A 13189-nucleotide genomic window follows, 5' to 3' on the forward strand; every position below is an offset into this window, starting at 1 on the left:
AAGTGATTTCATTAATTTCAGAGTAAAAAACAGCCCAAGTCCTTGGACAAGGACTGGACCCCCTCGCAAGTAATTAAAAGCTGCCATTGCCAATTTACCCTCAAAACAGGGGGCTGGCCAGAGACCAGCCCATAAATAGGGCAGCCTTCTACTTTAATATGGTGGGGCAATTGGGGGAAGACTACAGGTCCCAGCATGCAGTGGGCTCAGCAGACTACAGTTTGGATCAGAAGCATTGCATGATGGGAGTTGCAGTGTCCAGGCTGTCATACCTGCATACTAAACGCTGCTGCAGTCTACTCCGGTTTTATGCCATTAAGGCCAAGCCTCTCGGGCTCCTAGTGAATAGATGACGCTCAAGTGGGCACAGATTGGGTGTCTCCCCCATACAGGCCATGGCAAAGGTATTCTCCCCACCACCGGGTCCTCCTCCCCAGCCCCACAAGCTCAGAGGATGAAGGCTAACGGATGCTGCAGTCCCCCTCTCCACCCTGCAGCTTCTCCTGATCCATTGACCACACCAGCTCCTGCACGAACTTCATCTCCGAGGCCACCTGCTTGGCCAGAGCCTCATAGCGGTTCTCCAGCTTCCGGTAGCGCCGCTTGAGCCCGTTGGCCACCAGCAGGGTGCTCTTGGTCTCCTCCTGGGTCTGCTTTTTCAGGGCCTCTGTCTTCTGCAGCTCCAGCCGGATCTGGCGCAGGTCCTGGCGGATGCTCTCATTCTCCTCCTTGTACCAGGACTCCTTCTCCTCGTAGATGGAGCGCAAGGCTTCGATGTCCTCCCGGAAGGACTTCTTGTTCCTCTCTATCTCCCGGAAGCTCTCCTCAGCCACAGCCACCTCCTCCAGCACCTTGGAGAAGCGCTCAAAGTTGACGTAGGTGTTGTTGGGGGGCATGCTGGAGTGGGACTTGATGGTGTACTCCTTGAGCCGAGTGGTCTTGAGACGCCGCCTCTCCGGCTTCTTGCAGTTGTCTTCGTTGCGGACGTTCCTCCTCTTGATCACCTGCAAGGAGGAGAAGGGAAAACTCAGCTCTCAGGTACCGTCCAGGGTCAATGATTCTCCCCTCCCACCCCCAGGCTGTGCATTTCATAGAATCCTAGAATCTCAGGGTTGGAAGGGACCTCAGGAGGTCATCTAGTCCAACCCCCTGCTCAAAGCAGGACCAATCCCCAACTAAATCATCTCAGCCAGGGCTTTGTCAAGCCTGACCTTAAAAACCTCTAAGGAAGGAGATTCCACCACCTCCCTAGGGAACCCATTCCAGTGCTTCACCACCCTCCTCGTGAAAAAGTTTTTCCTAATATCCAACCTAGACCTCCCGCACTGCAACTTGAGACCATTGCTCCGTCATCTGCTACCACTGAGAACAGTCTGGATCAATCCTCTTTGGAACCCCCTTTCAGGTCGTGGAAAGCAACTATCAAATCCCCCATCACTCTTCTCTTCTGCAGACTAAATAATCCCAGTTCCCTCAGCCTCTCCTCATAAGTCATGTGCTCCAGCCCCCTAATCATTTTTGTTGCCCTCCACTGGACTCTTTCCAATTTTTCCACATCCTTCTTGTAGCGTGGGGCCCAAAACTGGACACAGTACTCCAGATGAGGCCTCACCAATGGCGAATAGAGGGGAATGATCACGTCCCTCGATCTGCTGGCAATGCTCCTACTAATACAGCCCAAAATGCCGTTAGCCTTCTTGGCAACAAGGGCACACTGTCGACTCATATCCAGCTTCTCATCCACTGTAACCCCTAGGTCCTTTTCTGCAGAACTGCTGCCTAGCCACTCGGTCCCTAGTCTGTAGCAGGGCAGGCCAACAGCAAGCCCGGCAGTTGCATTCACACCATACGCTTCGTGCATGGTTCAGAGCCAGCCCACAAGCAGTGCAGTTCCCCTACCTCCACGGTGGAAGCCAATATTGATGGAGACATGGCCACCGGTCCCCCACTCCCCTGCCTGTAGAGAATTCCAGATTGTTTTGACCCCACCCCTGCTTCAAGGTTGGCGAGGAATCAGCTCCCTCTAGACCAAGTCAGCACAGCTGCTAGACCTCTCCAGGCTGGCGGAGTGAATGAGAAGCAACTGCCTCTTGCTTAAAGGGGGATACCAAGTGCAATTTAAAGAGCAATTTTTAGACGCCACGACAAATGGCCTGATTCTCCAGAGGGGCTGAGTGCACTCTGGTCCCATCCATGGGAGTTGGGCTGTTCGGTATCTTTGGGAAACAGAGCCAGGCCACAAGAATTTATGGATTTTTACCTTAATCCAGGGATGCTCCAGGCTCTGGGCAATTGTCATCCGCTTCCTGCAACGACATTAGGTCTGGTCATTAGACTACAGCAGCTGGACCGAGCTTTTGGCCTGCTTGGGTCACTAGTTTTCAGATGAAACCCGCACGCAGAGAGCTGGACCGGTTATTCTCAGTCTCTGCTTTAATTCCACCAAGCGCCAGCCGTCAAATCAGCAGCAGCTTCCCCCTTCCATCAGCTGACCCGACACACGCCGTACTGTTATTATTTGCCTTCCTGCCTTGCGGACCCAACCGCTGCCCAAGGCGAGCTAGCTTCTCTGCTAAGTGCGGGATCCCCGTTAGAGGGGAGCTGGCTTTCAGAGATACTGCAACGGCAGTCTGGTAACAGACTATCGTCCGGGAGAGACGAGAGCCAGGCCAACGGCTCCCATTAAAGCCGCACACCTGGAGCAGCAGATATTTTTGCTTTGAGGATATTGTGAGAGACTGGACCCTGTTGACGGCAGATAAGAAGCAGCTGTCGGAGGCTATGGACGTGAGAAAACAGCACTTCTGGCTGACTTATGGTCTAAGACATAGGGGCAGTCACCTGCCATTCCTCTTACACTGAGCATGCTCTGGGGTGACAACAAGCAGCAGGTTAGCCAAGCTCTTCCACTGCACAACGGCAGCAAGAGGGAGGCTGGGGCTTTTGGAGGCTGCTGGCAGGGGGCAGTGCTGGGCACCCAGCAGACCCTCCCCACGCCTCGCTCCCCGCGGTTCGTTTCAACCGACTGGTCTCATACTTGGGATCTTTGACGAGCAGGCGCCGGATGAAGTCCTTGGCCAGCTCGCTGGTGTTGCTGAAATACTCCTCGTCGAAGTCGTAGTTCACGGCGGAGATGTTCGTCAGGGTCTCCTGCTTCGTTTCGCCCAAGAACGGAGAGGCGCCACTGAGACTGCAGGGCGAGATCAGACAGTTACCATCAGACACCGCTCTGTGCCAACAGCGCCAAGCCCTGCCGCTCGCTCCCAAACACCAGCACTAACATTACTTCGGTTCCCCTGTCCTGGGTCACAGAGCGGGGAAAAAGGACTTGCCCCAGGTCAGGCAGTGACTCAGTGGCAGAGCTGGGAGTAGGACCCAGGCCTCCTGAATCCCAGCCTTTGATAACACTGTCTCCTCAAGCACAGAAGAGCATATTCTTACCCAGAGAGAAGAATAATTGTCCTTATACTCACAGAATGTATGTGATGACCCCGATGCTCCTAGGAGAAAGGGAGAGGACATAAGATCACTGCATTGTAGATCAGTTTTTAGTCAGGTCTTTCCTCACTCCAGCCTTAAGTCTTTTAGGTTTTCCAGCGGAGGGCACATGTTCGTGACAGATCGGTCCACCCTGCAGCCAGCTTTCCCCGAGCACAGACGCTTTCTAGGTCTAGGACAAGGTTCCCTGTTCACGTCTCGGAGCTGCCCGAGTTAAGGATCAAAGCTCAGGTCAGGGAATCCCGGGTTGGGTTATTTCATTAGAAGCTTCCAGGATGTGCAAGTCATCCAAATCCCACTCAGCCTTCAGCGATTATAGGCGTATCCCGAGCCCTGGCCCACATACCCAACACCCTCCCCCCACCCCAGAGCTAGATTTAGCAGCATTCAAAGAGACCAGCCTGTCTGAAAGTCAGATTGCTGGGGCCCACCAGGAATTAAAGGCCTGCCCCCTTCAGCGAGAGGGGTACCACAGAACCAGGAATCAACCTGGGACAACAGATGAAACACAGGAACAGGAGTGAGGGACAAAAAGATATAAGAGGAGGGAATTAGATGGTCAGGCTTGACAAAGCCCTGGCTGGGATGATTTAGTTGGGGTTGGTCCTGCTTTGAGCAGGGGGTTGGACTAGATACCTCCTGAGGGCCCTTCCAACCCTGAGATTCTATGACACTGAGCAGACAGCAACACGGTCAGTAGACCCCAGCCAGAACGCTGCCTGCCTACGGGAGACAACCAAGGGACAGAAACAAGCCCCACGGATGCAGAATTCCCTCCTCCCGGGCTGATTGCCAGTGCCAGGCTGACAGCCCCGCAGACTGAAGCAACCCATTTACCTACAAGAACGTGCCACATGCATATTAGCACTGCAAGCTAGTGTATGGGCCAAGATAGCACATGGGTACGCTGGTATGGGCCGCTTCCCTCACACTGCCCAACCAGCCCAGCACCCCTCAACCCTGGCTTAGAGGGACTCCGCTCCAGAAACAAGACGACAGTTCAGTCCCAGGTGCATTTAATTCTTGGCCTCTATCAGGAAGCTGCCAGCTGGTGTCTACCACAGAGAGGGTGCAAACACCTGCCCAGTAAGAACTGGGCCGAAACCACCCACATCAGCAGATGTTCTACAACGGGCCTGTGGTTATGATGGAGAGTCATGGCATACTCACCACATGTCAGCCTCCAGCCCCAGGGGTTCGTAATTCACTATTTCAGGGGCTTCAGAAGGAGAGAGAGAGAGAGAGAGAGAGAGTTAGAGTTATGCCACAGGGAGACTCCATTGCAAGCAGCTTTGGGCATCTCGTGCAACGACTCAAACCCTCACGCAACTGGACTTAGCCAGAGCTTTGGGGATACTTTTCTCCTGGGGACGTCAAAGAGTTGTAGCAAGGGTACCCAAATCTCACCCAGTCCAGGGCTGCACTGGCGGCTTCCTCAGACTCAGGGAGGTCCTGGATACACAACTGATAGAGCGAAGGGAGGCTGTTGTGGGCTCTGATACACAGGCGCACCATGCAGGAATACAGCTCCCAACCGGCCCCCCCCGGCTTCCCCCCGCCCCCAGCTCTCCTTCACTGCAAAGTCACAGGGCATCTTTCCCAGATTCAAACAAGCTTCCAGAACACAGAGCTGCCACTGCCCCACTTCCCTCTTACCTACAAACTCCGGCGTCCCAAAGATGTTTTTGAACTCAGTCCCCGCTTCGATTTTGTGAGCAATGCCGAAGTCGATGAGTTTGATGCGGGGGTTTGGCACGTTCTTGTCCAGCAGCATGATGTTCTCGGGCTGGAGAGAAGCAAAAGCAGCAGGGCTTTTTCATATTGGCTTCCAGCAACGCTCACTAAGATCCCTGTACCTTTGAGTGCAAGTCTATACTGGAAAGAGACATCCTGTGATTCCCGATCCTCCTTTCCCCCCCCTTCCCAGGCTTCATCTAACTCTATACTACAGAGTTAGGTCAACGTAAGGCAGCTTACGTTGTTGGCAGGGCTGGGGGCTCCGGCCAAGAGCCCGACATGGCGGTGCCGGGGGCTCCGGCCGAGACCCCCACATGGCGGTGCCGGGGGCTGGGGGCTCTGGCCGAGAGCTCAGGTTGTCGGCCCCAGGGCAGGGGTGGGGCTCCAGCTGTCAGCGCTCCACATAGTTAAGTCAGTGGAAGTGCTCCTGGTAAGTGCGTGACAGCCAACAGAGGGGGCATAGCACGGACATGAACCCCCGCAGCTGTCAATCGACCTAGCTCGGATCAAATTAACTTTTTAGCATAGTCGGTCATCTCTGCTCAGAACCCGGCTTTCCAAGCTGCCAGCCCTGCAGACTCTGCCTGGGATCTGAAAGGCAAGCCGGGTTCCTTCCTGTCACATCAGTAACGGAGACCCTGTGGTTACCGCTCCACTGACAACTGCTTTGATGCTGCCTTGTGAAACAGCACAGATTCCAGCTTGCTCTCCCGCAGCCGCTGCCAAGAGGAGTTAAAAATGCAGGCGTCGGGAAGTAAAGACTAAGCAGCACTGGTATGGGACCATTTCTACGTGGCTATTTCAAACATCCACCCAGAATGCCAAGGAGAAGCCTCAGCTACAGCCGAGACTCTGAACTCAATTCTCAGTGGGTTTACGCAAGCGCGGTGTGTATTTCGCTACTGTGGTTGTGTTTACTGTCTCTCAAGAGCCATTCACTGCTTCTCCCAGCTTAACCTGCCTATGTGAAGCACAGGGTGTCCGATCTGGATTCAGTCCTTTGCATCTGTGCTTACGCGCTTTGGTTTGACTCCAAAGCGACAGGCCGGAGTCTGATCAAGGACATGCAAGCAAACACCCAGAGTAAATGGATTGGCACCAGTGCAAACGAGAGCAGAATTCAGCCTGTATGTTCGGGTTCAGAGGGCTTGGGAAGTGGAGACAGACCAAGCAATCGGGTTCCAAGTGAGAGATAAAAGCACCTCATTTATCCCTCGCAGCACCACACCACACCCAAGAAAAAGGAGCGCCAACTACTGGACCACAAACGGCTTCCCGCAGCAGCCCTTGGAGATCTGCCACCCGGTATCCACCAGCTTTGATCTCATGGAGCCGAGAAGATCTAATGATATCACCGCACAAGATGGAGCTGGCCTCACAGTCAACGGGTCTGCCCATACCTTGACTCCGCTGCGTCTAGCAGGCCAGGGCCCTGGGCACCATAGGCCGAAACTTACCTTCAGGTCGAAGTGCGCTATGCGCTTGGAATGCAAGTAGTGGACCCCATCCAGGATCTGCTTGAGGAACTGCGTGGCCTCTTCCTCCGTCAGGGACTCTTTCTCAGCCAGGAAGTCAAAGAGCTCGCCCCCCGAGACCAGCTCCAGGATCAGCACCACGTCCGTCTTGTTCTCGAAGATGTCGTGGAGCGTGATGATGTTGGGGTGCTGGATCTCCCGCAGGATGTCCACCTCCCTCTCGATCTCCTCCCGGCTCACGCCCCGCCGGCTGGACGACAGGCGCCGCTTCTTGATGAACTTGGCCGCATACTCCAGGCCGCCTTTCTTCTCCCGGCACTTCCGCACGATGGCGAACTGGCCGCTGCACGGGGGAAAAAGGACGCATCAGTTAATAAGACGTCTCCTCATTGGCACCTGCCTGGAGGAGTCAGTGACTGCAGTGGGGTAGCTACAGCCTGCGATGCTCGGAGTCTAAAGAGACCTCCCATTGGTGCGTTTCCTTACTGAGAAGGGTGCAACTCCTTACAAACCCGCTGGGAGCCACAGTACTTCTGCGGGCAGCAGGTAAAGCCCTTCCACTCGACTCTAGGTCTAAGCGTCTGCCTTCTCCATGCACCACTTGGCCGACTGAGGGATTGGGGCATCATGGACACTGAAAGCTGAGCACTAAGGCAGAATAAAAGCCCCTTTCTTGGAGAGCACACTTCAACCGCCTGTGGCATACAAACAGACCGAATTGCTGCCAAGCCAGGACAGATCAATAGCCCAGCTCATCCCCTGTGGTTGTCAGTCTGTGATGCATCAGAGGCAGGATTGGAATAAACCGATACCACTGCTACATGCCACTGTGCTGGGTAGGATGAGAGAAGGAAGGAAGAGACTTCCCTCCTGGCTACAGCTAGAGTTCAGTTAACATCCTAGAGCAGGGGTGAGCAAAGCCCAAGGGCCACATCTGGGTATGGAAATTGTGTGGTGGGCCATGAATGGTCACGAAATTGGGGGTTGGGATGCAGGGAGGGAGGGGGGGTGATGGCTCTGGCTGGGGTGTGAGCTCTGGATCGGGGCTGGGGATGAAGGGTTGGAGGTGCAGGAGGGTGCTCCGGGTTGGTACCGAGGGGTTTGGAGGACGGGAGGGGGATCAGGGCTGGGGCAGAGGGTTGGGGAGCGGAAGGGAGTCGGGGATGCAGGCTCAGGGCGGCACTTACCTCAAGTTGCTCCCGGAAGCAATGGCATGTTCCCCCTCCGGCTCCTACACGGAGGCGCAGCCAGGTGGCTCTGCGCCCTGCCCCGCCTGCAGGCGCCGCCCCTGCAGCTCCCATTGGCCATGTTCCTGGCCAATAGGAGCTGTGGGGGTGGCGCTTGGGGCAGGGGCAGCATGAGAGCCCCTTTGCCGCCCCTACACGTAGGAAGCAGAGGGGGGACATGCCGCTGCTTCCGGGAGCCACGCAGAGCCATGGCACACGCGGGGAGGGAGGCAGGAGCTCAAGGGCCAGATTAAAACATCTGAAGGGCCGGATGCGGCCCCCCAGGCCGTAGTTTGCCTACTCCTGTCCTAGAGCATTTGGATTGATGGCTCATGCTGGTTTTATCCTAAGTACGTCACTGCAGATGCTGTTCTGATTCAAACAAATCTCTAGCCCTTCCTTGAAACGTATTCAGGTATCAGGAAGCCTATCGTGGTAACAGCGTGATTATGCTGCCTAGGCATTTGTGCAATATCCTGCTGATACATAACCACAAGTTACAGGGCTCAGTGCCGGAATCAGGCAGTTCCCGTGGCCTCATGATCACAATGGTCCCTTCCGGCCTTCAGATCTACGAATCAAGCGGCTCAAGAGTTCCAACCACCATTGCGGAGCACCCCGAGATGTCAATTTCACCGTGAGGAGCATTTGGGGAGAAGCACGCCTGGTGCAACTGACCCAGACAGCAATGCTCGGCACTTACAGAGCTCTTTAGATTTGCAAGTGCTTTGTGAATACTAACTTAGAACACGTGCTCCCCCCCTCCCCGTGGTCTACGTCAGCGACGCCCCCATTTTACAAGCAGGAAAATTGAGGCTCTGAGAGGTTACGTTACTGACACGCAGGGGGTTGGCGACAGAGTCAAAAAAACAGAACCCAGGGAATCCTGACCCCCAGACCCACAAAACCATGCCGCCTCTGGAGGTTACACGCCCAGATTTAGGTGCATTTCTTCCTCTTCCTGGGAGGATCAAAATTAACTGCCCCTGCTTTAGGGTGACCAGATAGCAAGTGTGAAAAATCGGGACTGGCGGTGGGGGGGGGGGGTAATAGGCGCCGATATAAAGACAAAGCCCCAAATATCAGGACTGTCCCTGTAAAATAGGGACATCTGGTCACCCTAACCCCCCCCCCCCCCCTTACACTGCCAGCATCTCCGCCTCCAACAGGGTTATTTACATTTTTAAACAGTGACATCAAGGCTTGCTTCATTGGCGGGCGGCTGCCAGGCCTGAACTTTCCATATAAGGCTTGTGCTTGGACAGGAAACAGAGCTGATCAAATGCTAAAGGCTTCCCAGACCAAGAGCCTCTTAACTCCCACCAGCAAAATCCAGCAGCCCGGCTGGATTAGAGTGAGCTGCGCAGGGGAGGAAGAAGGGGGCTATGAAGCGTGAAGTGTCTAACAAGCCAATGTCTTCTAGGAAATGCAGAAATAAGGAGGTCACCTTGTCGGGACAGAGAAGTGATGAAACAGTCACACACCAAAGGAGAGGTACCGCCAGAGCAAAGCCCTAGTGCTCCCTGGAGAAGGAGTCCAGGGGATCGATAGGCACACTCATTTTAAGCTGCTCACCCCTTTATGAGCACATTAGTCAAACCCAAAGCACAGAGGAAGAGGGAGCCACTTGCCTCCTTTAAAAATCTTGTGTCCCCCCCGCATCCATCTCTCTTCACTGCCACAGTCATCAACCTTCCAGCTGCCTGAACAGGAGGGAGCAAGGGGAATCCATGCCGCTCCTTGCTCAGCTGGAGGGGTTGGTGACACAAAACTCCTTCCCCAAGGGGCTGGGGAGCCCAGGGATTAGAGGAACCCATGAAACAAACTTTCGTCCCCATCCCAAGAAGGCAGAACTACAGCAGCCGCAGGTTGGTCCAGCAGACTTGAAAAAGAGAATCCAACTAAAGGTCAAGAGGCCCATGAATGTAACCTTAACAGCCTCTGAAAGAGCTCACCTGAAGAACTGCCAGCACGTATGCCCGCACACCTTCACGGCAATGGAGAAGACCGATTACCATCTCAAAGTAAACAGAAGGACGCACTTATGCACTGCAGCATGGGCCAGCCCCACAAAGCCCCACACAATACCACTGCCCAGGTAACACTCCCGGCCTGTCCACCTTACAGGCGCGGAGGGAGGATTGCTTGGAAAATGCTTTGAGCCAGGGCAGGGTTCTAATGAGCGCCATTCTTATTTAAACACCAACAGGGCCACCTGTGCGGTTACAGCACTCAAAAGGAAAACACGGTCCCCAAGGAACTCCCGAGCTATATTCCGATACACAACACGCCTTAGCTAGCAGCGGAGGACGCTGAAGGCAGTCCAAACAACATCTAACATTGCATGTTATTTAAACCAGAGACACCATGGCAATCACCAGCTAGGTTTGGATGCCGAAGTCTAATGCCAAACTTAAACGCCATTCTCACACACACACAGATCAGAATTTTCTGGGCTTGCTACACCTGAACCACTTTAACTCTGCTTCTACGGTTCAGACTTGGAATGCAGACTTCTTCAAGGGACACCAGCAACTTCAATTTGATTCAGAAGTTTAATCTGGTGGGGAAAGGTTTTCTAAGAAGCCTAAGATCATCAGAAATGTTCCCAACAAAGGATTTTTCCACTTTTATTTTACTGTTTACAAGCAAGCATTCCCCTACGCAGTCAAACTCCAACACTCCAGTGATACGCAGACCTCAGTGGTTCATGAGTCAAATTAGCCACCAGCGTTACCCAAAAGAGCCACAGTCGGGTGAATCCACTGTTTCATTTCCTATTTGGATATATTATTCTCACAGCAAAATGACTGACCAAGAATTATCTTAGCAACTACAACTGGTTAATAACATAGTAAAAGCACCCGGATTGGTTAATAATTCAATCACACAGTGTTTTAATATCATATACTGCAAAGAGCCGCAGGAGACACATGAAAGAGCCACTTGCGGCTCACGAGTCTCTGTCTGACTATCGCGGTGTTAGACCATAAGCCCTTTGGAACAGGGCCGCATCTTCCTATGGGTTGGTATAGCATCTGGAGCAAAGGCCTCCACCAAGTGGGACTTTTGGATACTGCTGCAATAAATAGTAGCTCAATCATCAACACCAAAAACTTGGGGAGAGTTTCTGTTTACGCTAAGACATGGAGCGCAGCTAAGATACACACAGGTTTTGCATCCAATGTGAATAAATCCAGTTTGCATGCAACACAACAGCCTCCTCTTCCCGTGTTCTAAAGACAGCCAAGCTTCTGCCGAGAGGCAAAGATGATTCATAGCAGGAACGTGCCCCAAACATGCAGAGCGACTGAGACACCGATGAAGAATGCTAAGCAAGCCACAGTGATCTCTTCAAGGCAGGGCAGACCCAGCCAAACAGGGACATGATGTGAGCTTATGGGGAAAAGAGCCACAGCTCCACTAAAAAAGGAGTGAAATGTGAACAAAAATGCTTGGCCCTCGTATAAGAGCCTGTCACCATATGGTCTCTCTGATTGGCCCAATGAATATTATTTATACAAACTGGAACAACGCCAGCAGGAGAGATTGAGACCTCCCCCCACTCCCACCCCCATCAGGCTGGCGGACTGGTGCTCTGTTGAAACTCCACCCTGAACCTGAGAAACCTTCCCAACTAAAAGTATAATCGAAACTGGCCCATTCCCATAAAAAGTTTGTTTCAGTGAATCAACATTGTCTGGCCAAAACAAAGTGGTGTTAAAAAATTCCCAACCAGCTCAAGTTTTAAATATTAATTAAGCCTCCCCCGACCCACCCCTGGGAGGTAGATAAGGGATATAAACAGATCCCTTAACCCACCACTGCAATAGAGCTGGCTCTGGAGAAAGACACAGCAGCTGAACAGCAGAACTTTAAAACAGCAAGTGGTAGAGAATCCCACACCTGATGGAACACGCAGGGTGGGAACATGGAGACAGGGTGTAGTGACCAGAAATGGAATTAGCAAAAGAAATGCCATGGGTTTATTTAATGACTATAAGCGGTCAGGCGCTTGGCTTTATGGCCAGCAGACAGCACCACCCGCAGCAGAGCATGCCCCCTAGTTAGCACACTCACCTGCCCAGCTCTTCTCCCATCTCATAATGGTCCTCCACATTCTCCTGCCTGAAGGTGGACATGGCTGTCAGACCAAAAAGAGCCCAGCCCACCCTTCAGAGAGCCAGCAGAGCCAGACAGCTCGGTTCAACCCTGGAAGGAGACAAGGGAAACAGGAGAGAACTGTCATGCCCCAGTCAGCCACAGACATTCCAGCGCCGTGGGATGAGCAACAGAACCCCTGCATGACACAGCGGCACCTGCTCTAAACTGGCACGCGAATGGATACAAGAGATGGATGAGCCCTGCTCTTACGTTGCATCTATTTCTAGTTCATTTGCACCCAGCCAAGGCAGGACTGATCCCTGCAGTCTGCTCTCCAGGGTTATGATTCAGTGCCCCCCCCCCCCCCCCCCCCCACTGCTTGTGGGAAGATATTTCAGTCTAGCAGATTATTACAGTAGCCCCTAGAAGCTACTGGCAGAGCCCCATTGTGGTAGGTGCTGTACAGACACATAGCAAGAGACTGTCCCAGCAAGAGTCTGTGGCAGAGCCAGGAATTAAACCCACATCTCGTGAGTCCCAGTCCAGTGCTATAACCCCAAAACCATCATTCTTTGTCCCTCAGCCACCCTCCTTCCCACATTTTTGTTCAGCTTCCCCAACATCCTCTGCTAAGGGAGAGGAAAGCTCACCCTCCCCTACTCAGCCCCATGACACAGCACTGGGTAAGACCCCTAAATAAGTCGCCAGGCCCTGGATGCAGGCGACAAGTGGCTCAATCAGCACATTGAGATAAATCTGAAAGAGGAGGAAGCAAAGCCGAGCTTGTCACGATGTTTCCACTCTGCCCACTGGGGTGCACTGGAGGAGAGAGGGATCTACACAAAGGAACTTCAGCCTCCTCCTTAGTCCCCCTCTCTCCCGCCCCACACCCACACAGACAAGCAGGCCTCACCCTCTCGTCATACTCCAACTACACTACAGGAACCACTGTCCCCAGGGGTGCAGGAACAATCTGTACAATGGGGGGGGCTGAGAGACATCAAACCAAACTGTAAACCCTGGATGTGATGGAAACTACTTCAAGCCAGGGGGTGCGGCAATAGCCCCAATTCCAGCACCTCTGACTGTCCCCAAGTTACACCTGCCCGGAGCTCCACACAACCCTCCACGCCTCACCCCTCACCCCCT

The 13189-nt window shown here is 53.5% G+C and overlaps 1 protein-coding gene across 1 annotated transcript; it reads right to left on the reverse strand.

The window, feature by feature from the left end:
• Nucleotides 1–461: 461 nt before the first annotated feature.
• Nucleotides 462–12078, reverse strand: DAPK3 (death associated protein kinase 3). Its single transcript, XM_065422187.1, has 8 exons — nucleotides 12017–12078; nucleotides 6693–7053; nucleotides 5155–5284; nucleotides 4669–4717; nucleotides 3474–3500; nucleotides 3038–3190; nucleotides 2261–2306; nucleotides 462–1004 (listed from the first exon to the last, which is right to left on the reverse strand). The coding sequence occupies exons 1-8, from the start codon at nucleotides 12076–12078 to the stop codon at nucleotides 462–464; spliced, it is 1371 nt and encodes a 456-aa protein (XP_065278259.1).
• Between the last annotated feature and the right edge of the window lie 1111 nt (nucleotides 12079–13189).

Source organism: Emys orbicularis, chromosome 24, assembly GCF_028017835.1.
Source record: "Emys orbicularis isolate rEmyOrb1 chromosome 24, rEmyOrb1.hap1, whole genome shotgun sequence".
NCBI classification, from domain to species: domain Eukaryota; kingdom Metazoa; phylum Chordata; order Testudines; family Emydidae; genus Emys; species Emys orbicularis.